This window comes from Rattus norvegicus, chromosome 4 (assembly GCF_036323735.1).
Source record: "Rattus norvegicus strain BN/NHsdMcwi chromosome 4, GRCr8, whole genome shotgun sequence".
Lineage (NCBI taxonomy): Eukaryota > Metazoa > Chordata > Mammalia > Rodentia > Muridae > Rattus > Rattus norvegicus.
The window spans coordinates 130993035-131018188 of NC_086022.1; the positions used below are offsets into that span (position 1 = coordinate 130993035).

At 41.0% G+C, this 25154-nt stretch overlaps 1 protein-coding gene across 7 annotated transcripts in view; it reads right to left on the reverse strand.

The window, feature by feature from the left end:
• Positions 1-1131: 1131 nt before the first annotated feature.
• The window catches only part of Tafa4 (TAFA chemokine like family member 4), a 233867-nt gene continuing 209844 nt past the window's right edge, over positions 1132-25154 (reverse strand). For 5 of the 7 annotated variants that reach the window (XM_063286715.1, XM_063286713.1, NM_001134700.1 and 2 more), the window contains 2 exons: positions 17404-17528; positions 1132-2499 (listed from right to left, as the gene is read on the reverse strand). In XM_063286715.1, coding sequence (XP_063142785.1) covers positions 2488-2499; positions 17404-17528 — 137 coding nt within the window. In that variant the 3' untranslated portion in view covers positions 1132-2487. Of the gene's footprint in view, positions 2500-17346; positions 17529-25154 lie in introns of those variants that run through there. The other 2 variants (XM_039108378.2, XM_017592897.3) reach the window with 1 other exon arrangement.

Sequence of the window (25154 nt, forward strand, 5' to 3'; positions counted from 1 at the left end):
ACAATCTGTGATACTTTGAAAGTTCTCAGAGAAAACGGAATCTGCAATTTTCTGTATTTTATCACAGCCCCTCATTCTCTTACTTTTGCTATAAGAACTAGCTATGTGAATTTGACCAAGTCCACTATCGCTAGGTCTGAAATCCTCAATAAAATGGAACTATTCCAAAAGATCTCCCAGGAATCACTCGTATAGGGATGAAGAAATATCACAGTAAGTCAAGACAATCACAGGGCGGGTTAGACTTGAACTTAATGCTCTTTCCTTTCCAAGTGCAGGCAATGAAAAGGTCTATTCATGTGGAACATCACATCTGAACATGAGAGAACGCTGTATGACCACACTGGTCACTGGTTGTCTGGTTGTGTTAAACTTGGGCTTCATGTACGTCACTAGATGGGTAGCTGTGTGTTTTAAGATTCTAAAACAAAAAAAACAAAAAACAAAAACAAAAACAAAAAAACAACAACAAAATAAACTTAAGAACTACCTGAAGGACATTTGATTAAAGCCACATCACTCCCTTGGAAACCTGATTCTAAATTTTGTGGAAACACAGAAATGTCTCCAACCACCTTTCCTATAGAAAGGGGAATGATAACATTAGGATGAGCCTCAAAGCTCCAGTTCAGGGCTCACTTTGGAACTACAGAAAAGAGCAATAATGGAAGGGACAGTATTTTCCAGGCCTTCCATTTTCCCTAATGGAGCATTTATTCCCTGGAAATAGTTTAGTTCCCCAAGGTAAAGTAGTGCCTTATCGCTCATTCTGCTTTCTGGTAGAAGATCAAATGTGAGGGTTACAAACTAACACAGTGCTTCATGCACTGCAAAGTCTTTTTACCTTTCTAAAGCTCTTTAACAGTGGAAGGTCTTATGCTCGTGACAGCAGAGGACACACAGGACATCAAGAATCTATCCAAGCCTTACTGATATCCACTGGGTTCTCAATGCTCCTTTTCTAAAGCTGCAAATACTGGAGACAAAATAAAGTAGTGACCTATATTAGTCATATCCCCAAGTTAAATTTAAAGTAACCCAATTTCATGTTTACGTTTAAAGGAACATTTGTAAGCTCGTGTCATGACCACAAAATCTTAAGGGACCAAATAAATAATCACAAGATCGTTATGCCATCAACAGAGTGACATTTTACTTAGTCACATGAGAATAACTATTCTGGTTAGGCACCCAGTCAGTCAAATTTAAGTCAAAGTCTAAGCAATAAATAGGTAGCACCCATTTCCACTTCTTCTGTGAGAATAAAATCAAATAATTGACAGCACTGTAGACAACATAATAGAACCGATCTTTCCTTGTAATTTCGAAAGGACAGACAGTCGGTGTAGCAAGTATACTGTCAACATTTCTTAATACATACAATCAATCCCACATTACAGATTCGAGTACATGAATAACGTCTCATTTCAAACCTGGGCCAGTTTCTCTGTTTCTTATGTTTCTGCATGGCAGTAATCTATGAAATCACCAAAATAGGAGGGGAGATGACTGAGGTTTTACTAAGCATTTAAAGAAGTAAGAAAGCTGACAAGTGGGTACAGAAGGGTCCCTGTTAGGCTCGCATCAACTGTAATGTGAATAGTTAGCATTTAAAGACTCCTTCTAGGAGATAATTCAAATATTTCCATAGAATTGGCATAAAGTGGATCTAAGAAATCACCCTTCCTCTAAACAGAGACTGTCCTATGTCTTAAATGATCTTCCTATCTGGTTACTCTCAAGCCATAAAAACTCCAGCAGGTTTAAGTTCCTTTGTGAATATGTCATGAGAAAGCTTTGGTTATAAAACCCTGGTGCTACTATGCTTTCCTTAGAACTCAGCCGCCAGTGTACCAGGGTTAAAAAGCTTCTGCTGCATCTCCGCTAAAGTAGGAATGGAACTAAGAGGATAAACATGTGAAGTTATCAAAAGTAAAAAATCCAAATGCACACATAGTAACCCAACGAGTCCTTCCACTCTCCAAAGTTCATATAATGAATTTCCTGCACCAGATAATTTGAGTTCTTTAATCTATAACACACGTATGTGAGCCAAGTCTTCTGTCATTTAGACTCCCGTCATGCCTTCTGCACAATGTCTAAAGGACACAATTAAAGGAACAGCCTGGGTCCCTTTGTGCTTCCTGTCCATGTTCCTTGGGAAAAGGAGAATGAGAAGAGCCAGGCTCTCCCAGCACTGCTCCACATTGGCACCTCCGATGTCCCCTCCAGCATGTCTTGTGCTGGGCTCCTTTGGAGGTCCAGGTAGCACGTCAGTTGAGTGGTCACCTGCAGCAGTAGTTCAGTTTGATGAGATCACGGAGCAGAGAACCAGGGACAGTCATGTAAATGCCACTTTCTACAATGCTCATACTGCAGCTACGAACTCCTGAGGGAGTTCCGAGGTTGAGCTCTCACTCGTCTGGTAATCCACACAGCACAGCTCTGCATCCTGATGCCCCTCGGAGTCAAACACTTCTGTGTCTGCTACCGGGTCACCTAAAACAAACAAAACTAGTGAGCATTAGACCTTATGCCACCAAAGGACCCAAAAGTGCCCTGTCCTGTCCAAATGGTTTATCAGTTGGAACCTGTGTCTATAACCAACCTCACAAAGTCAACTCTTCACACCCAACTAGGAGTTCCATTCTTCACTTCCAGTAGTCAAAGAAAACTCACACAAAGGCTCCTATGATGGGGAAGTCTGCATCCCTGCCTTTTATTTTCTAAGGTTATAAAAATGCCATGAGATTAGGTACACCCACTGCCCATGAATTCATGCATGTTAAATAAGCATGCTTTGTTAATGGCCCTGAATAGTTAATGAATGCTGATTAAAATCTCTGCATGTCAAAATCAGAGTTTAACCTTTGTTACATTTTTAAATGCAGGTAACCAGTTTTTAAAGGCAAAAATTGTTCAACAGAAATGATCAGTTAAATGGAAGCATATAATCATAGGAAAGTTATTGTGTTTCTCATTTTTAAACGCACGGGTTCATTATTTAAGACCTGGGGAAAGTTTGCAAGTGACACAGTCAACACATCAGCTCAGGGGGAGAGTAGCATAATGCTTCGACATATTAATATGGTGCAAATATTTTCAGAATAAATTGTGTGATAACGGTCATCACGCCTGGACATAATGGACCTTTACTGTAAGCAAGAACTGGAAAGCTTTCTTTGCAAAGAATTAAGTATGGGACAGACTCTGAGATTTGTGTGCAGGGCAGTGGCTATATTCAAATGTCACTCATAGTTACAGACATAGATTACAGGTAGCCTTACAGGCCTTGATCAGTTGGAACTGTCCAACAAAGTGCTGATGGGTATTGACTAGGGATTTTCCATAATTCTAAAGTGGTATGAAATAATCTTTTGTGGCATTTTTCCAACTACTTTAGAGCACGGGGCTTGTTTTTTTTTTTATTTTTTATTTTTATTTTCTTGTTTAACACAGGATTTCACTATGTAGCCGTGGCTAGCTTCAAACTCCCCGTGTAGACCAGGTTGGCCTTCTCCTGTCTCTGCCTGCTGAATACTGAGATTAAAGCCATGTGCCACCTCCCCTAGCCTGCTACATCCTGCTCCTAATTCACAGGTCCTGTCAGTCTGGAGGTTCCTCAGAAAATTGGACATTGAACTGCCTGAGGATCCAGCTATACCTCTCTTGGGCATATACCCACAAGATGCCCCAACATATAAAAAAGACACGTGCTCCACTATGTTCATCGCAGCCTTATTTATAATAGCCAGAAGCTGGAAAGAACCCAGATGCCCTTCAACAGAGGAATGGATACAGAAAATGTGGTACATCTACACAATGGAATATTACTCAGCTATCAAAAACAATGACTTTATGAAATTCATAGGCAAATGGTTGGAACTGGAAAATATCATCCTAAGTGAGGTAACCCAATCACAGAAAAACACACATGGTATGCACTCATTGATAAGTGGCTATTAGCCCAAATGCTTGAATTACCCTAGATGCCTAGAACAAATGAAACTCAAGACGGATGATCAAAATGTGAATGCTTCACTCCTTCTTTAAAAGGGGAACAAGAATACCCTTGGCAGGGAAGAGAGAGGCAAAGATTAAAACAGAGACTGAAGGAACACCATTCAGAGCCTGCCCCACATGTGGCCCATATATATACAGCCACCCAATTAGACAAGATGGATGAAGCAAAGAAGTGCAGGCCGACAGGAGCCGGATGTAGATCGCTCCTGAGAGACACAGCCAGAATACAGCAAATACAGAGGCGAATGCCAGCAGCAAACCACTGAACTGAGAATAGGACCCCCGTTGAAGGAATCAGAGAAAGAACTGGAAGAGCTTGAAGGGGCTCGTGACCCCAAAAGTACAACAATGTCAAGCAACCAGAGCTTCCAGGGACTAAGCCACTACCTAAAGACTATACATGGACTGACCCTGGACTCTGACCTCATAGGTAGCAATGAATATCCTAGTAAGAGCACCAGTGGAAGGGGAAGCCCTGGGTCCTGCTAAGACTGAACCCCCAGTGAACTAGACTGTTGGGGGGAGGGCGGCAATGGGGGGAGGATGGGGAGGGGAACACCCATAAAGAAGGGGAAGGGGGAGGGGGATGTTTGCCCGGATACCGGGAAAGGGAATAACACTCGAAATGTATATAAGAAATACTCAAGTTAATAAAAAAAAAAAAAAAGAAGAAGCTAGCTTAGAAGAGAAGTACAAGGGGAAAACACTTGAAAGTGAATGTAGCCTCAAAGCAAAGTTAGGGAGGCTAAGTTCCATCTATTCGTACCCTTGGAATGAGAGGCGGGTAGGAATAATGGGGAAAATAGTTGAAGAAGTCATAATCAAAATTCTTCCAAAGCTAATGCAAGTGATCATCTCATAGACATAAGCTCTAAATCCTCAAACACCAGAAATCGGAAGGAAACTACATCAAGGTAAAGCATAAACTGCTAAGCATCAAAGGGACCAAGTCTAAAAGTGGTGTGTGGTGACGTGCCAGGGCGGGAGGATACCCAGGGAGGCCCCTACTCTCTCGGAGGAGAAGGGGAGGAGGGATGGATGGAGGATCTCTGAGAGAGGGAGCCGGGAGGGGGGCAGTGCTTGATGTAAATAAATTAATTAAAATTAAAAATAAAATAAAATAAAATGAAAAAAAAAGTAAGCAAAGAACTGGCTTGGAGTCACAGGTCATTGGCTCGAGGGGAGTAGCCTGGGGAGGAAGCATGACAATCACAGGAGCACATGTGAGGGCGATGCGTGCAATGGGGGAATGGAAAGGGGGCGCTTGAAAAAAGAAGCACAGGGACAGGAGTGTGGCGGGCTGCTACAGTACATAGGACTGTTGGAAAGGAGAGATGGAGATGGCACTTGAGGACACGGGGGTTCACCTGTGGAAGAACTTCACATAAAGAGGGAAGTGCACGAAGGTACCAGGCCGCTGCCAGCACCTGGCCTTTCTTTGACAAGATCAGAGGAGCACAGCCGGACCACTAACTTACAGGGCACACTTAGATCCACGCGATGAAAGGGGAAACACCAGGACTTAAGACAGGATGCTGATGTGATACGGAAAAAACCAAGGCAATCCCAAGGTCCTTCGCACGAGCAAGTGGATAATGCGTTCAGTCATGATTCGAGGTAAAGTTAAAGGTACCTGTCTTCTTTAGTTGAGAAGAAAATCAGTGAACCACATTCTTCACACAGCACTTGGAAAATGATAGGCTTAAAGCCGTACACCACCACGCCCAGAAAGCACAGGGGGTGGATCTGGGTGGTAGTTTGCTCACTACTGTATTTGGCACTTCTGGATGGATGTCTTCTACCCCCTCCTTGCACACTAAAATCACGTTCAGGCAAATGTCAGCCTAAACCTAAAATCTAATTTTCAAATGTTTCTTACTTGAAGAGGTTCAATTGGGTCAGGTGTTTTCTGTTTTATTTTCTTCCTATATCATTATTAGACTTAACTATATACAGAATTTTTATTACTATTTTATTTCACTGGATGTGAAGTTACTAACATGCTAATACTAGCTTCATTTCCACTTTGAACATACCATACCTTGAGCATCTAAAGCCTTGATTATACTTAACTTTAGGGGTCAAGAAGCACATGACTTCAGGGTGGGAGAGGCATCTCCCTCAGTCTTCAGACAGCCTCTTAGAAGTTGTCTTAGGGTTTCTATTACTGTGATAAAACACCCTGGCCAAAAACGACCTGGGGAGAAAAGATTTTCTTTTATCTTCAACTTCCAGGTAACAGTCAATCACTGAGGGAATCCAGGGCAAGAAACTTAAGCATGGCAAGAGCTAAAACAGAAGTCTTACAAGAGTACTACTTACTGGCTTGTTCCTCGTGGTTTGTTCAACCTTCTTTCTTACCGCACCCAGGACCACCAGCCCAAAGGTGCTCACAGTATTAATCAAGAAAATGCCCCACAGACTTGTCTAGAGGAAAATATAAGGGGAGCGTTTTCCCAGTTGAGGCTCCCTCTTCCAACTGAGTCTAGCTAGTGTCAAGGTGACAAAATCAAGTAGCACGCAAGGGGTTGGAGGAACAATAGAATGGGGACATGTCACCTTACATGGTGGGTGACTCAAAGAGAAGCCGTTCACAATGCTTACACTCTGAGCTTCACAGCAGTTTCTGAGTGGGGATCTGATTATAATATCCTGACAGAGAAGAAGCCAGACGTCAAGTTCACCTTAGTAGCAGAAAGACAATGTAAGTCATGAACGATGATAATTCTGAGGGGTAGTAATCGGACGGTTCATTACTTCTGCCTTTTCTCCATAATCAACTCAGGGAAAATGTTACATATTTTTATTTTATGTATATAAGAGTTTTGCCCACACATATGTATGAACACTGTGTGAAATGCCTATGGTACTGAGAGGCCAGTAGAGGGCACTAGGTTTGCTGAACATGGAATTATAGGTGGTTGTGAGCCACTAGGTGTGGGTGCTGAGAAGCAAAGTAGAGCCTCTGCGAGAGCAACAAGTGTTCTTTACTGCCCAGTCATATCTACAGCTCAAGGAAAGCGGTTTTGGTTTTACTACTGTTATGTAATTTGTTTGAGAACTTTCTAGAATGACACTTTATGTCTACATTATCCTCCCATACTCCTCCCCTCCTCCTAATTCATGGTCTCTTTAATATTGTTACATGTAGATAAATATAAATAAGTATTCTCTCTTTCTCTCTCTCTCTCTCTCTCTCTCTCTCTCTCTCTCTCTCTCACACACACACACACACACATACACAGAGAGAGAGAGAGAGAGAGAGAGAGAGAGAGCTCAAATCCATTTATTATTGCTTTTAAGTACATGTCCAGAGAGTTGACCACCTGGGATTGGACATTTCATGTGGGAGCTTATCTCTAGAAGAAATTAATTCTCCCTCTGTCAGCAGCCATTGACCGCCTGTAGCTCTTCATGTGGAAGTCAGCTCATATGCGATCCCCTGTTCACATTGAAATATCAATGAGTACTATCATTATCCTATTCTTGTTCAAGCAGTCACACTGTTGAGATTTCATGGATGCATTATTCCTGGAATGACAGAGGACATGATCTAACAAGAGACGTTTTGGGCCTTTGGCTCTTACCACATTTATGTCCCCAGTTCTGTGATTTTCCTCAAGTATTAGATATATAAATTGTATTGCTGATATACAATATGGAATGGGCAACCCACAGCCCATTTTCTTCTGAAGTTTCACCAGTTTGAATCTTTATACTGGTCAGAATGTGCTGAAGAAAAAGCTTGTTTGATGGGAGATGAGAGCTATACTTATCTGTGGGTATGAAGATAAGATTTGATTTTAATATAGTTAAAATTTATATTAGATTAGAAAAATGGAAGTAGTGGGTTCTCACGCCAGGCCTATGAGCTCTCCAGCTCTAGGCAGTTGTCTAGGTTACAGTACCAAGCATGAGTTCCTTCCTATTGGGTCTAATTAGACTGCTGATGGTTATCCCCAAGACAAAGGTGCCAATATCACACCATGCAGATATTTTGCTGGGCTGATCATTGTCATCAGACATAGGCTTTACAGATGGGTTAGATTACTATAGGCTGCTCCTCTCCCGTGGCAGCTTGGAGCACCTTTTGATACTATAGAACTAGTCCTCTGAGAGGTGGCTTCAATGTCTATTCCAGCTTAACTCCTAAAATTCCTCTATCTGAAGTGTGTGACAACAGGGTCTTACAGTCAACTACTGGAAGGCAAGCGAGAGTAATGGCATTACCAATAGCAGATTTGGTGTCGGAAAACACATGTACTCTGACCAACAACTCAATGGGAAGTTCTCTGTTCCTGAAACTGGATTTTTGTTAGATAGTACAGGGTTCTTGTGTTCGTGTGAGCAATATCATTACCTCATCTGCCCTAACTAACTGCATTTAAAACACACACACACACACACACACACACACACACACACACACACACACACACACATTAAGTACTAAACAACATGTTGCCCTATGGCCTTATCAAACATCTCTCTGCTTCTTCTCTCTCCTCCTGTATCAGCATCCCCTCTTCTCCTGTTAAATTCCCACCCATCTCTATTTTCCCATCATTCCCTTTATGGCACATTTCCTCCTGCTCTGCTCTATCTCCCGCTCTTCCCCTCCCTATTTCCCTGACTTCTTCAGAAATGTCAGGTTATATACTCAAATCTATTTGGATCTGGTTACCTCATTCAGTATAGGCTCCAGTTCCATCACTTACCCTCAAATTTCATAATTTCATTTGTCTTACCAGCTAATTATAATTCCAGTGTGTACATATACCACATTTTATTGTCCATCGGTAGGATATTTATGTTGATTTCATTCCCTAGCTGTTGTGAATACAGCAGGAATGAACATGGCTGAACAAAAACTCTTATGAGTAGGGTATTGAGTCCTTTTGTTATTTATCAAGAAATGACATAGCCAAGTCAGTTTCAACTTTTAAAGCATTTTCTACTCTGATTTCCAGAGTAGCTGGATGGTTTTCTAAGCCCAACAATGAATGAGGGTCCCCCTTTCCTCACAACTTTCCCAATACTTATTCCCAAATGTGTCCTTATCTTAGCCATCCTGGCTAGCGAAAGACAAGCTCCAAGAGAAGTTGGAATTTGCATTTCTCTGACTAGGAAATATTTTGAAAGTTAGGTATTCCTTAGTCATTTTTGTTTCTTCTTCTGAGAACTTTGTAGCCCGTTTTGTTAATTGAGTCATTTGCTTTCTTGATTCTTTCTTTTCTGAGTTCTATGAATATTCTGGATGTCAATCCTCTTATCAGATGTATAGTTAGCAAATGTGCTCATTCTGTGGGGTTCCCTATTTATTCAATTATTTCCTCTGTTGTAGAGAGGCAATGTTATTTTATGGAGTTTTGCCTGTCAATTGTTGGTCTTAATTTCCAAACAAATGGAGTCCTGTTCAGAAGGTTTTTATATCTGGTGGAGCACTGCTTATGTTTTCTTCTGATTTCAGCATTTCAGATTTCATATGGAACTTTCACCCATTTGGAGCAGATTTCTGTGCAGGGTGATTGTTCCCAGTCCAGCTTTATTCTTGTATATGTGGACATCCAATTGCCCCAACACCGTAATTTGGTCAGCTTTCATTAGCTACAATGTTGTGGAGTCCTGTGGTTTTGGCCTTCTGTTTTGTCCCATTGATCTAAATATCTGTTTTTGTGTTAATACCATACTGTTTTCATCTGCATAGCTCTATAAAATAGCTCAAAATGTGGTATGGCAAACCCTCAGCATTGCTTCTTTCACTCAGGATTGACTGGCTGTCCCGGTCCTTTGTGTTTACATGTGAATACTGAGAAGTTTTTTTCTATTTCTGTTAAGAATGTTCTTGGGACTATTATTGGAATTGCATTGAATCTATAAGTTGTTTTGTTATGATGGCCATTATCACAATATTAATCCTACCAGTCTATGAGCATTGGAGATCTTTCTGTCCTACTGTCTGTCTCTGTCTGCAGATATTTAAAAGGTTTCATTGTACAGGTCTAACCTCTTTAATTAGGTTTATTCCCAGACATGTTTGAAGCTATCATTAGTGGGAGCGTGTCCATGATTTTTTTCTTAAAAGCTTTTGTCAGTGTAGAGAAAAGTCTACTGATTTTTGTAAGCTGATTTGGTACCCTTTCAGTTCGCTGAAATTGTTGATCACGTCTAAAAGTTTACTGTGGAATTTTCAGAATCTCATATGTATAATGAATGCTATCATCTACAGGTAAGGATAACTTAACTTTCGAGTTTTCTATTTGTGTCCCTTTAATTTCCTTCTCTTAACTTATTTCTGTAGCTAGTGCTTCAAGTGTTACATTGGCACGAAGGGTGGGGATAGTGGCAGCCCTGTCTCATTTCTAATTTTAGTAGGCTTGTTTCTTGTTTTTCTCCATTCAGAATAATTTGGCTGTGGGTTTGTCATATTTCATTGATCCTTTATTACTCTGCATGTTCCCTTCAATCCTACTCCCTCCAGGACTTTTATCATGTGGACATGTTGGATTTTTATCAGCAGCCTTTTCTACATCTATTGATATGATTATGTGACTATTATATTTAAGTTCATTTATACTATTTATTACATTTATTGATTTATATATGCTAAACCACCCCTGCATCTCCTGAAAAAGTCAACTTGATCATAGAGGATGATCCTTTGATAAATGCCTATATTTGGTTTGTAAGTATTTTATAGAGGATATTTTTTAAGTCTACATTCATCAGGTATATTGGCCACTAGTTTTGGCTTTTGTTATTTTTACTTGGTTTCTTATTAGAGTAATACTGGTTTCATAGAAAGAGTCTGAAAGTATACCTTCTGCTTCCATGATTTAATAAAATAAGTATTGAATATGAATCTTCTATGAAGGTCTGGTAGAATTCTTTTGTGGGTCCATCTAAATCTGGGCAGTTTTCTTTTGTGTTGTAATTTTTTTCTCAAAAGACATTTTTGCGCTCTTTCAATCTCCTTACATGTTATGGTCTGATTAGGGTGTTGCATTCTTCGTTGCATTCTTCCTGGCTTAACTTTGTGGTGATTAGGATGAACCTAAACATTCATCCATCCCTTTTATGTTTTCTAATTTTTTTGTGTGTGTACTTTTTTAAAATAAATTCTTCTCTCATATATTACATCCCAACCACAGTTTCCCCTTTCTTCTCTCTTTCCACTCCTTCCCCCATAGCTCCTCTCTCCCCCAGGTCCATTCCTCTTCCATTTCTCTATAGAAAAAGAGGCCTTCCAGGGATATCAACCAAACATGGCATACCAAGTCGTAAAAAGACTAGATACATATTAAGGTTAGACAAGACAACCCACCCCCATCCCCAAAAAAGCCCAGGCCCAGATGGACCTGCAAAAGAATTCTACCATACCTTCATAGAAAATTTATACCAATATTATAATTTATAATCAATACTTAGCAAAAGCAAGCAAAGAGTCAGAGACAGCCTCTATAGGAACGAGAACACGAAGCTACACAACCATAATATATATGCCAAGGACCTAGCTCAGACTCATACAGGCTCCCTCCCTGAGTGTAGGTTCAGTTTCCCCTACGAGCCATGGTTAGTTGATATGGGTATTCTGTGGTGTTCTTGACCCCTCTGCCTCCTGCAATCCTTCCTTCCCTTCTTCTGCAGTATTCCCCATGCTCTCTCCAATGCTTGACTGTGAGTATCTGTTTCTGCCTCCATTAGTTGCTAGATAAAAGCTTCTCTGATTATGATTATGCTACCCTCTGGTCTACAAGTATGGCTGAGTATCATTAGGAATTATTTCATTGACTTTTTTTCTGGTCATGTTTATGTTTTCTAATTTAATGCAGTAGAGGTTTTTAAAGTATTCTCTTATACTATCTATCCTTGGTGTCTGTTATAATGTTTCCCTGTATATATCTAATTCTGTTCATTAGGGATATGTGTGTGTGTGTGTGTGTGTGTGTGTGTGTGTGTGTGTGTGTGTGCGCGCGCTCGCATGCATGCACACAATAATGGTCTTTTGACTGTGTTTATCTTTTCAAAGAACCAGCTCTTAGATTTGTTGATTAATTATATAGTTTTCTTTGCTTCTATTTAATTAATTTCAATTCTAAATTTTATTATTTCTTGCCATGTACTAGATCTGGTTTGTTCTTGTTTTTCTAAACTCTTCAGGTACATCTTTAAGTCATTTATTTATGTAGTTCTAACATTTTAGTGCATGCACTTAAAATGTAGGCACATTTTCTTCTTAGGACTGCTGTTAATGTTTCCCATAGGCTTTATTGTATTGTGTTGTCATTTTTCTTTAGTTCCAAGAGTTTTTATTTATGTATTAATTTTTGACCCATTCCTCACTCAGTAATGTGTTAATATCTATGAGTTTATATAGTTTCTACAGATTATTTTGTGACTTTATGGTCATGTAGCATACGTGGAGTTATTTATTTTATTTCTTTATAGTAGTAGAAATTTGTTTTGTGCCCCAGTATGTGGTCTATATTAAAGAAATTCTCATGGGTGGCTGAGTAGAATGTAAATTCATTGGTGTTTGGGTGGAATATCTTACAGATATTTCTTAAGTCTATTCAATGTATAATATCACCTAATACCAATGTATCTCTGTTTATTTTTGTCCAAATGGCTGATCTCCTGGGGAGAAAAGAAATTGAGTAGGCTTAGTTTGTGTCTTAAAGTCTAATAGTATGTTTTTTATTAAATTGGGTGTGCCAAGGTTTGGTGTGTTTATGCTTAGGATTGTAACATCTTCTAGGTTAATTGTCCCTTGATAAAATGAAGTATCCTCTCTTATCTCTTCTGATAAGTTTTAGTTTCAAGGCTGGTTTGTCTGTATTAAAGTAGCAATTCCTGCTTGCTTTCTAATATCATTTTTTTGGAATACTTTTTCCCTATCATTTCATTCTAAGATGGTATTCCTTCTTGAAGCAAAACAACACTTTTCAAAGTCTGTATTTGAAGTCCAGCCCTAGAGTTAATATGACAGATAGCCTGGAGGTGGGGCCTAGAACTATGGTTTTAACAAGTCCCTTGGTGAATAGTCTACAGCCATGAAACTATGAGATAATTATGACAATGACCCATCGTGGTACCTAAGAGACAGAGAAAAGGCCCACTAAGGAGCCATTTGAGGAAGGAACTAGCTAGCAATAGGGCATGCGAGACACTAACAGGAAGGAGGATTCTGAGGTCAACCCTCCTGTTTCGATTATTTTATAAATTTCTGCATATTTCAGATGATTAAAAAAATATTTTTATTCCTGATCTTATCAATGCCAGTTTCATAGGCTACTAGCATGATCATTATGAAGACTGAAGTTTCTTGATGGTTAAACAAGTATGCACGAAACACTTTCCTTCTTGGCTCATTCCTCTTTATATTCCCAGTGAAATCATAAACATGTTTAGACACTTAATATAAACTGAATTGACTGAGGTAACAAGCAAGCCCACTAGAGAGGGCCTAATTCCCTGCCACTGGGAAGGCTGAGGATAGAGGACACTCCAGATTAGAGCTTTCAATCTAAAAAAGGAAAAGGAAAGGAAAGGAGAGAAGAAGAAGAAGAAGAAGAAGAAGAAGAAGAAGAAGAAGAAGAGGAGGAGGAGGAGGAGGAGGAGGAGGAGGAGGAGGAGGAGGAGGAGGAGGAGGAGGAGGAGGAGGAGGGGGAGGGGGAGGGGGAGGGGGAGGGGGAGGGGGAGGGGGAGGGGGAGGGGGAGGGGGAGGGGGAGGGGGAGGGGGAGGGGGAGGGGGAGGGGGAGGGGGAGGGGGAGGGGGAGGAGGGGGAGGGGGAGGGGAGGGGGAGGGGGAGGGGGAGGGGGAGGAGGAAGAGGAAGAGGAGGAGAAAAAGAAAAGTAAAACCAGAGATAAAGCTCAGTTGCCAAGAATGTGTGGGTCCCTCGACTCCACCCAATTCTGTTGGGTAGAAGAAAAAGTAATGTGAATTTCAAGAAGAATCAAGTAGGGAGGTTGCAGAAAGCTCTGAGGAAATGCATCGCTCTTTAAAACAGCATCTAGGTTTAGGCATGGTTGGCTGCAGGGACTACCCCATTCCTTGTAGAATGTTTAGCTCTGCCCTTGGTGTTGACTCATAGATGCCTGTAGCATCTCTGTCTCAACACGTGACGATCCAAAAGTATCCTCACAAAGTGTTCACAAAGGCAAGAAAGGAAAACATCCCTTCAAAGCAGTTTTTCCTCAAGCCTAAAAACCACAGACTTTCTCAAGATCAGTGGTGCTTTCTTTGACTGGCAAATTATTAAAATGCCCTGACATGTCCTTGTGTTGATGCTAAAAGTCACTAGGTAGGTAAAAGAAACCCTAGCACTGATGGTGGAAACACAGAAGTGTCAACTAAAAGTTTGGCAGACTGTTGGGAAAAGGAGAAATGAAGCACATGAGATCAGCAAAACTTATTTTCCTACAGGAAGTAAGTCCTGCCTGCTCTTTCTCTGGAGAAGCCAGAATGCACAGGGAAATGAGGAGAATGTCAATCCTTTCTATTTCAGGCTAGTGACTAAGGATTCCCCCCATCCCACCCCACCCCCGACCTCCTGAGCCCCCACTCCTACTTTCATCTCTCAAACAGAGCCCATTAGTATCTCAAACTGACTGCTAACTCTTTATGAATTTGCATTTTTTTTAAACAGTGCTTTTTTTTCCGGAGCTGGGGACCGAACCCAGGGCCTTGTGCTTGCTAGGCAAGCGCTCTACCACTGAGCTAAATCCCCAACCCATGAATTTGCATTTAAATGGGAAATAAAACCCTAGCCTAGGTGGCTTACAGACTCCTTAAGGAAAATGGAAACTGTTTTGTCTCGTAGCTATTACCTCTTCAGGGAGGCCATTGCTTGGCCTTTACAGGATGGCTGCCCACCCCCTCACCCCTACAGTGATATAAGGTCAGTACCATTTCAAGCAAAAGATACAACTTCTAGAATGGCAGGCTCAGCATGGGAGGTGGTCTGGGCTCCCCTAATGAACTTCTGTGTGTATATAAGCCATAACAGACATAAAATGTTTTATGCAGTTCAAGGCCCGCTGACTTGGATTAATAAAGGAAACGATGCTTTATGCCCTCCAGATTATTCCCAATTGGCATATCACTGGAAAAAGAAAAAAAGCAGCCCAAGTATTACAGTGGCTTGGGGAACCGTATTATGTTTCTACATCTTTCCGGGAGATAAATGAAATGTCACCACCATTGAGAATTTAGCTAGAGCAAACTCATATTCCCAGCACACAAAGGCAAAACACCCCTGAAGGTTTGCTTCCTGCTAATGCTCTCACTAACTGCTCATAAAGAGGGAGAGAGAGCCACTTTACCAAGTGAACTACTTACACATGTTCTTTTTCCAGAATTCACTTGGCTTCCACTCAATCTTGTTTTACATTTATATCTAAAAATCAATACAAATTTAATCTTCTAAAGTTATCTCTTAGTCTACAAGAAATACAATGAAAGTTTATTTTAATCACTGATAGATGGAAGATTATGTTTTTAACCTCATAGGAGACTTCAATATTTTTTATTTAGAATATACTTATGGGAACATCTAAAAGGAGTCAGAAGCAAGAAGCAGAATTTGCTTAGCATGTACAATGGCTTTAGGTGGTTGGAAGTTTATTGGAAGTGGCCCACTGGGAATGGTGGGGTGTGGGAGAGTTAACTCCACAGATTTTTCTCCTACCTAGATGTAAAAAGAGAGTTGTAAGTTGGTGTCTTTAGAGGATTGCCTCCAGGATCTCCCATGGATACCAAAATCTGAACACACTAAAAACTTACCTAGATTGTTAGACTACTTACATATAGTGTATGCAGATATTTTTACTTTAAATCATCTCTAGATTGCTTATAACAACTACAAGGCAAATGCACCAGAAATTTTTTATATGTGTAAGGTTTTTTTTGTCTGTATGTATGCTTGAGCACAAACTGCTCATACACTGCGCATGGGTGTCGTGCCCTGGAGGCCAGAAGAGGCACTGCATCCCCTAGGAATGGAGTTATACCTGGTTGTAAGCCACCATCTGGGTACTGAGAACTGAAAACAGCAGCAAGTGAGCACTCTTCACGGCTTAAGCCATGTCGCAAGCCAGAAATGGTCTTAACGTTGTATTATTTAGGGAATAATGATAAGACAAAACAGTACCTGAACATATTTGGTTGAGATGCAATTGCCTGTGATTTGTGGAATCTGCACAAATCTTGTCAATACAGGGGTTATTGTTATCACAACATCACTAGCAAGGGCAAGCTATGCTTTAATGGGAAAAGAATTTGAATGGACATCACTGAAGTCCCTCTAACTCCAGTGTTGTTAAGAAACAGCTATGGAGACAAAGCTGGATTTCAACCTACAAACATAAGCAAACACAAACTAATCCCTGACTTCACAGATCCCACAAGAGACAGGGAGTAATGGGTAGGGAAATGGGTAGCAAAGGAATACAGCTATTATGTAAGATGTAAGCCTAGCAGACACTCAGAGACACCAATCACAGATGCAGCGAAGGGTGGATTCCTGGAAGAATAATAGTTGGCTAGAAAGGAAGGGAAGGAAGCACATCATATAAAAGGGAAGAAGCACCTCAAAAGCAGCATGACAGAACCCAACAGGTCAGGGGGTTTGGAGCAGAAAGGAAAAGGGCTATCTTGTAGGGTTGTCTATGAAGGTCCAGTGTAGGGACTGAAGCTGCTCAAAGATGTTAGGATGCCCGACTTTAGAGGAATGATGTCTCACAAATACTGTTGCAGACATTGTATGGCATCTCTACTGGAAAGAGGCCAATTGTCATCTGGATGTGACGGTGGGTAGAATGAGAGCTGGCAAAGCAGTCATAGAAGAATTTGGTAGTAAAAATTTGTAAGATCTAAGTAATTGAGTAGACATGAGGAGACAACGAAGTTTGCTTTTTCACAGAACTGAATAGCTTATGTTTTCTATCAGGCAAAAAGAAATTCAGAACAGGAACCACTAAGGAGAAGCTGAGAGAGACTTACGTAAAAATCTCAACCAGCCAGTCTCCAATCTCTATGGCAGAGTAAATCATCTGGAGGTGGACTCTTGCTTTGATACACTGCCCTGTCAGACTCTGAAACCTTTACTTTAAATTGGGCTTGTGAAGGAACAGAAGTGAATTTAGGGGCCCTGTCTAAAATCACCCACCAAATCACTGCCCTGACACACACAGTAGCTCTAGCAAAGCACTTTCTTGAAAGACTAAAGCCACAGTTTTAGCACAGCCCTGACTGGTTTATCAACAGAAAACAATGCTGTTCTCATGCTGGTGAGATCCAGTCACAGCAGGAAACCCCCAGTGTTAACAGCTACCTTGGCTGTGATTGTGAATTACAGCTGCCTTTCATGCACACTTGCCTTTGTGGTTTTGACTTTATTGCCACTGCTACAGGACCAACCAGAGGAGTCCGGAAGCACTTTACAGTCCTCTCCTTCCAAGCAAGGATCCATGTGGCACCACCACTTCTCAATCACAATGGAAGCTGGAAAACAAAGGTTACAGTGTGTTTGAGACATGATTTCTTCCTCCAGAAGCCGGTGGCCAAACTTAATACAGATTAGCGGACTGACACAAACTTGGCTGACTGGAATGATTGCATAAGTGTATTTAACGAATTCAGTTGGGTGGGGGGAGGAGGGAGATGACTCCGCTGTTATGAGTATTGGTTGCTCTTCCAGAGGTCCTGAGGGGTTCAATTCCCAGCAATCACATGGTGGCTCACAATAATTTATAATGGGGTCTGATGCCCTCTTCTGGCACGCAGATATACATGCAGGTAGAACACTTATGATTAAAATAAATAAAAGTAAATATTGTTGTTGTTGTTGTTGTTGTTGTTGTTGTTAAAGAATCCAGTTGTCCCTCCACATCCTCTGGAAAATGCATTTTTGGAGTTGGCTATCGGATTGTAATAGAGTTGATAAGAACCAATGCTTTACAGGGTAGGGTCCCTGCCCTGATTTGAGTCTCAACATGTTATTTTCTTCATTGTTTTAAAGACCTTGAGCTTGTCATCTAATCTCTCTTAACATCAATTTCTCCAAAAGAGGCAGAGATTAAAAAGAAAGAAAGAAAGGAAGGAAGGAAGGAAGGAAGGAAGGAAGGAAGGAAGGAAGGAAGGAAGAAAGAAACCCACTTGCTCAGGAACACAAAGGGATAGAGTGGGTTCAAGAGAAGAAACTTTGGGCCAGACTTTTATTCTAGAAAATGCTAGATTCTGTGAAGGCCATCCTCTTTGGATGCAAGCTCCAGGGGCAAATGCTGATGTTGCAATGTTAGTCTTATCTATAAGAAAAGAGCATCTACACTAAAAGTTAAACCTTCCTTCTCATATGTTGATATCTCTGTAGGCCATCGCAGTGAATAGCTGAATGGTGGGGCACAATCTGTCATGCAGTGAAAGGCAACTGAAGGTGACAGGACCCAGCCTTGCCTCACAGCCCACATGTGATTATTCTGGAATGTTTAGTTCACTTGTGATTCACTATACTCCATGTATAATGAACACACAGAAGTCTGCTGATAAAACTGTGTCCTGTTCATGAAGCAAAAACACAGCACAGTAGATCTCTGGAACTGAACACAGACAGAGGTAAAGTTTCTCCATCATATGGAAGGGTCCCACAGGCTCACAGGGTAGCTGGATTGCAGGGGTGAATTCAGCCTATGAGTTGGTACAGAACTGAGCTGGGGCTGGGGTAGTGGTGAGTCAAGAAAGACTGGCCCTGTTTTCTTGTTGAAACAACAACAGTTACATAGGAAACATCCCCAAGTAGGTGCTGCAGTTCTCCCGCTTTGGATAATAAATAATTGTGTCCCATGTTTTCTGAGCTGCAGAAATAGCTGGCCCATAGATTTCTTTTGTGTCTTAAAATGAGGACTTCAATAGATTGTATCAGGATACACATGACAATTTGCTATGTGTGTACAATGTGTGATGACTTCCAGAATCACGTGAGCACAGCATGTGCTTCGGACTGGATCCTCAGCACCACACAGAAAGGAAGGGCCAGTTTGGTGTCCTGTGGATTATAGGTAGGAGGAGGGTTCCTGCATATGTAAACGTATTTTCTGAGTAGCTTCTCTATTGCTATCCATGATGCCTGTACCAATTCACTTTCCTGTCAACAATACATGAGAGTTCCCCATGACTACATTTCACATCCCTTTGTAGTCTTGATAAATCATTCTAATAAGTGTGAATTATTACAGTGAGGTAGAACACTGCTTCTGATGCCTGTTTGATATCTGTCTTCTCTGAGAAAAGCAGCTATTCAAGACTTTTGCTTATTTTTAATGGGATTTTTGGCTTGGGAATACTGTGGTAAAAGTGGACCGGGTCACCGGACAGAAGAAATGGTAATCTTGAATAAGCTCGAACCTGTGAATCATGAATCTTAGAGTTGAGAATGGTAGAAGTGGTGCAGTTCCCTACCCACCCCCACCTGCTCACCTATGCAACCATGACACCCCGCTGAGAGGACCCTGACAATCAATCCCCTAGGGAAAACCCAGAGTCCTTCTCCAGGCAAATAGAGCATCACTAACATCTCAAACTGAGCCAATATAAAACGTCTACCCCTAAATCCCATACTGCTTCTCAATGTTTATAAAGTACCTGACTACACGGAATAAAGTACACCAAGATCGTCTGAGAGTGTTTGCTTTACTGAGCCGTAACCCTTGGGGAAGAGTTCTTTCTCCTGAAGCTTTCATCACTAGTGAGACCCGCCTGGCTCGTTAGGCTCATGCCACAGTCATAGTCCATCACCTGCCTGTCACTGTTGCCTGTGCCACCGGCACTGGCATTCCCATGACCCTGGCTAGAAGCCTTGCTCAGGCCACGAGAAACTCATTGGTTCCCTTCCCAAGACCCACGGAACCTATTTGTCCCGGTTCCACAAAGGACAACAGGATACTAAGTTCTTCAAGCCCCTTTGTATTGTATCTGAACCCCTTACAGAAATCTGGTGTGTAGAGCTGGAGACATGGCTCAGCGGTTAAAAGGATGTATTCTTTCAGAGGACTGCTCTTCAGTTCTCATTACCCATGTATCACCCGTAACTCCACTTGCAGGACATTGATGCCTGTTTCTAGCCTCCACGGGTACTTACAGACATGAACACACGTGTGCACACATGCTCAGGCACACAGGGAGAGAAAATAAGAGGGGAGAGGGAAAGATTGGGGGAATGGGTGGGTATCTTTACAAAAAGAAATGTGGTCTGCAAATAAGTTCTCACACTCTCTGGGCTGGCCTTCCTTTCCTTCGTTGCTGCCTTTACAGATCTTTTGGTTAGCGACACATTCTCTAGTTTGGATTTGCTTTTGCTGCCTATGTTTGGGTGTCATAACTAAAACTCCATTGCCAGTGTCAAGTGTTTCTTTCCTGAATTCAGTTCTCAGTTTTGCAGTTCCCAGTGTCACAGTAGTGACACTGCGGTACATTTTGATTTCTCCTTGTATGTGGTATGAGGCAGTCTCTGGCTTTGCAGCTCCCCACTCTTTCCAGTCCCACTCCTGAGGAGTTGACATAGTCTTCATTGAATATCCCCACTGCCTTGATCACACCAGTGTAAGTTTGTTGCTAGACTTTCTATCTTGCTCAGGCGCTCTGTATGTCGGCTTTTTGGGCACACCTGTATTGTTCTGTGATGATTGTGACTCTGAAATGCCGGTGGACCAGGAAGTGTCACATCGCTAGTCTTTCCTTCCTTCTGTAAACTTTATATTCATTTGAGTTCTTTGTGACTTCACATAAATTCTAGGGTATTTTTTCCATTTCTGTGAGAATGCCACTTTGTTTTTTGACAGGGATCTGCGGGTCATTGTGGACATTTGGCAGTCCTATTCACCTCTATGCTGTATAATTTCCTTGTGACATCAGATAGCTTTTAGTATGCTGGTCTTTTGCCTCATTAGTTAAATTTTTTTCCTAAGCATTTTGTCTTTGTTACACTGTCATTAATGGGATCTTTTCAAAAATTCTTTGTTATGACATGAAAAGGCACAAATCCCTTTGTTTTCCAATTCATTTCCTGTCTGCCAACTTTACTGCATTCAACTTTTTTTTTCAGACTCCAAAGAAGTGAAGCAGAAAGAATGCCACAAACACATTTTGTGAAGTTAGCGTTACCCTCCTTCCAATGTCAGGTTGGAAGTCTACAAGAAAATAAAACTGTTGGCCAAAATATTTCATATTGCAAAATGACTGCAAAACCCCTTAGAAAACACTAGGAAACCCAATTCAGCAGGATGTTGGGGGGATCACACAGCTTGATCAGGTGGGAATTGCCTCTCAAGTGTGAGGATAATTAAATATTAATCAGTGTGACCCACTACATTCTGAAAATAAATGATTTTAAAAATTATATGATGGTTTTGGTAGGTCTATGAAAGCCTTATGAAAAGATCCACGCCCCTTTAATGATAATAACTGTCAACAAATTAGGTAACGAAAGGAATGTATCACCACAGGAAGAGAGCCATAAATGCCAAGCTACAGCCTGTGTTGTAATTCAGAGTAAAAAGCTGGATGCCTCTTAAAAGAACAGGAGAAGGGTGTTCCACTTTCACTCCTTCTAATAGGTACAGCAACGGGGCATAAGAAAGCAAGAGAGGGTATCCAAGATGAACAGGGGGCAGTTAAACTGTCTCTACAGATAAGATGGCATCATACAGAGAAAACAGGACAGATTCTCTCAATGTTATAAGAAAGACCATCGATGTCAAGTAAAGAAAAATATAAAGTCCATGCTCCATTGATGCTGAGGGCAACTCTCCTATTGAGTGCCAAGCTCCTGCTAATTGCTCATCCTATGTTATCTCAAACCTGAGGTTGATATTTTTTTCTCCTGGCTTGAAAACTCTAAGGTCCACAGACTAGGGTAACATGCAGTCTAACATCAGAGGCCACATGATGACCCTTAAATATATACCTCTTGCCTTACACTAGAGGCGTCCACTAGAAACAAATCCTTGTATAAAAGCAGCAAAATGATAATACAAAATGGCATTAGAAACCCAACTGGGACACCAGCTGTACACTGGGATGAGAATGGGGGAACATTTCACAACTCACTGAAAGGGTCATGTTTTCTCCTTTTCTTATGTAGCCACTGTTCCTGGGCTATCTGCTAATGGCCCCAGTCAACACCAATAGACTTGAGTCAAGTACATTTGGGATCTAGGTTAACCATTCCCTATTTAAGTCAGTATGTGCCGAGGCAGAGGATGCTATACTGCTGCATGAGTTATTTATTCTGTCAGAGAGGCAGCCGCTGAACTGGGGTAGATGGACATGAAGCGTAAGAAAGTTATTTTTTTTTTAGCTCCAAATATCATAATGATCTCACCCTGCGATTGCAGGGAACTTTTGTCATTTCAAAGCACTTTTACCCACTGTTCCTCTTCTGCTTGTCCCCGAAACTGCCAAGACACAGCAAAAGGTAGATGGAAATAGAAATAAAAACCAGTTTTCCAAGTTGGTCAATTAAGGTGGAAGGTACCAGACTTAGAATTGTGTGGTGGTGCCTCTACACGGCAGCCTTCCAGAATGTACTACAATGTGCTTATAATTTTAATTGTAGCAGCTTTGGGGAGTCGATGTAATGATGATGCATGTGTAATCAAATAAAGGAGGCTAGTGCTTCCATCTCCTTACATATTTTAAAGGTTTTCATGGGTCTGCACCAGGTCCTCTGTGTAAGCAGACACAGAGGTATATACTCCATATCTACACAGAGGTGTAGAGCAATTAGCATAGTATATTTATGAAACTCCTGACAGCGAGAAGAAATGGGTCATTAACTCTTGTTCCTGCTCTTGGGACTGTCTCCCTCATGTTGGGTTGCCACATCCAACTTCAAAATGTCAGTCTTTTGCTTCGTTTATTTTATTTAATTTTGTCATGTTTGGCAGTTATCTCTTAAAAGCCTGCTCTTTTTCTAATGAGAGACAAAGAACGTGGATCTGGAGGGGAAGGAAGGGAGGGAGAAACTCAGAGGAGTTGATGGAGAGAAGATGAGCTTTAATCAGTATATATTATATGAGAAAGGAATATTTTCCATAAAAGGAAAGATAAAGATAAAAGGTTTTAACATAGACAGTATTTGGATGAATGATTACTACAGCAATGAAACCAAGGTCCTTCTTCTTCTATCTTGTTTTATCATTACTTGAGTATGAAGCCTTCAGACTCTTGTATAGTAAAACAGTACTTCAGATTAGGAAGAACAGGTTGGCATGATATCTCATCAGGTAAAAGTACTCTCTACATGAGCCACGGGACTCGAGTTCAATCTTTGGAACGCACGATAAAAAGAAAAAGAATAGATTCTTTAAAATTGTCCTCTGGACAGGAGCCTAGCATAACTGTCACAAGAGAGGCTTTACACAGCAACCGATTTTCTTTCTTTCTTTTTTTTCCCATGCTATACCCAAGAGTAGGATATGTGACTCAAAAGAGAGATGTATTCTCACTATTTTAGGAACTTCAATACTGTTTTCTATAGAAACTGTGTTCATTCATATCCCACTGCATCACAAGTTTTGGGTTTTTTTTTCCATATCTTTACCAGCATTACCTTTTTTAAATTTTTGAATGGTATGCATTCTAGCTGGGGTGTAATGGTATCTCCCTAAAGTTCTGGTTTGCATTTTCCCAATAGCTAATGATGCTAAGCACTTTTTCATGTTTTTGTTGGTCACTTTTATTCTTCATTGAGTATTATATACATTCGTATCATTTCTCTATGTTTTAATTTCACTGCTGCTTCCTGGGGGCTTTCTTTTTCAGTTCTTCATAGGTTCTGTAAGACCATCCTGTCAGGCATATACCAGTCAAAGGTTCCCTGACATCCTGTATGCGGTCTCCACTCTGTTGTAGTTCCCTTTGCCACTCCAGCATGCATGCCACCATTTCCTGGGTTTCGAGAATGCTACCCAGAAAACCTCTGTCGGTGCCAAGGTCTTCAAGTGTTACCTGTATGTTTCTTCTAGTGGTTTCTGAAATTTGGGTCTTATGGTAAAATCTTCAATCCATTAGAGTTGACCTTTTAAATTTTTTACTTATATCGAGCACAGGACGGAGTGTGCATACCATGCCATGTGGGTGGATTTCAGAGGCCAATTTTTTGGACTTGTTCTCTCTTCCCCCCCCCCTTTATGTGGGTTCCAGGGATGGAACTTAGGTTGTTGGGACTGTGTGGAAAGCCTCTTCATACAAAGAGACATCCCATCGGTCCTGTGGCATTTTCTTTTCTTTTCTTTTTCTTTTTCCTTTTTTTTGTTTTTTTTTTTAATGAAAATGTTACATTTAAATATTCTGCATGTATACATTCAGTACAGTTTTCTATTAATATCCTTTATAAAGATTTAGATAATAGTAAACATAATACCAAGTTCTCATAATTTTTTAACCTGTTTTCGTTTGCTTAAAAAGTGAGATAAAATAACAAGCTACTCCAGAATTTTAAATTGCTACATTTGCCAAAAAAAAAATCCTGTTTATACCTAACAGAAGAACACAGTAAAGGGGCCCTGGTGACAGATTATCCTGATGGAGTTTCTCTGTGAAAGACCTAGCAGCAAATGTTCTAGAAGAGAGAGCAAGGGGACAGGACAGAAAGGAAAGTACCAGCTTTGAATGGCTTTCTGTGCTGAGGACTGCCTGTGAACCTCACAGCAGAGGTGAGAACTGAAGGAGGTTGGACCTCACAGGGAGGCAAGCACTGAGAAAAGAGAGCTTCTAGAACAGCTGGAGCCCAACTCTGAGCTAAAGCAAAGACCCAGAAGTTAGATTCTATTAAAATAACTGTCAATGGCATCTGCCCACTTTCCTGGGCCATTTCTCCACAGGAGAGTGCCTTGTGGGAGGTATGTCCGCCCCTCCTGCTACTGAACATCACCATCCACTCTAAATGAGAAGATGCCTTGTTGCTTCTATTTTTAAAATAAAATTCTTTTAAAAGCTTTATGCCTTCCTGGTTTAGGAAATACATAATACCCTCATTGTCAAGTTGTAATTAATTTCCGAGTTTACACAGAGAGGAAAAATATCAAGACAGTGGCGCCCCCTGGTATTTGCTGGTAGTTAGTGCATCGTATA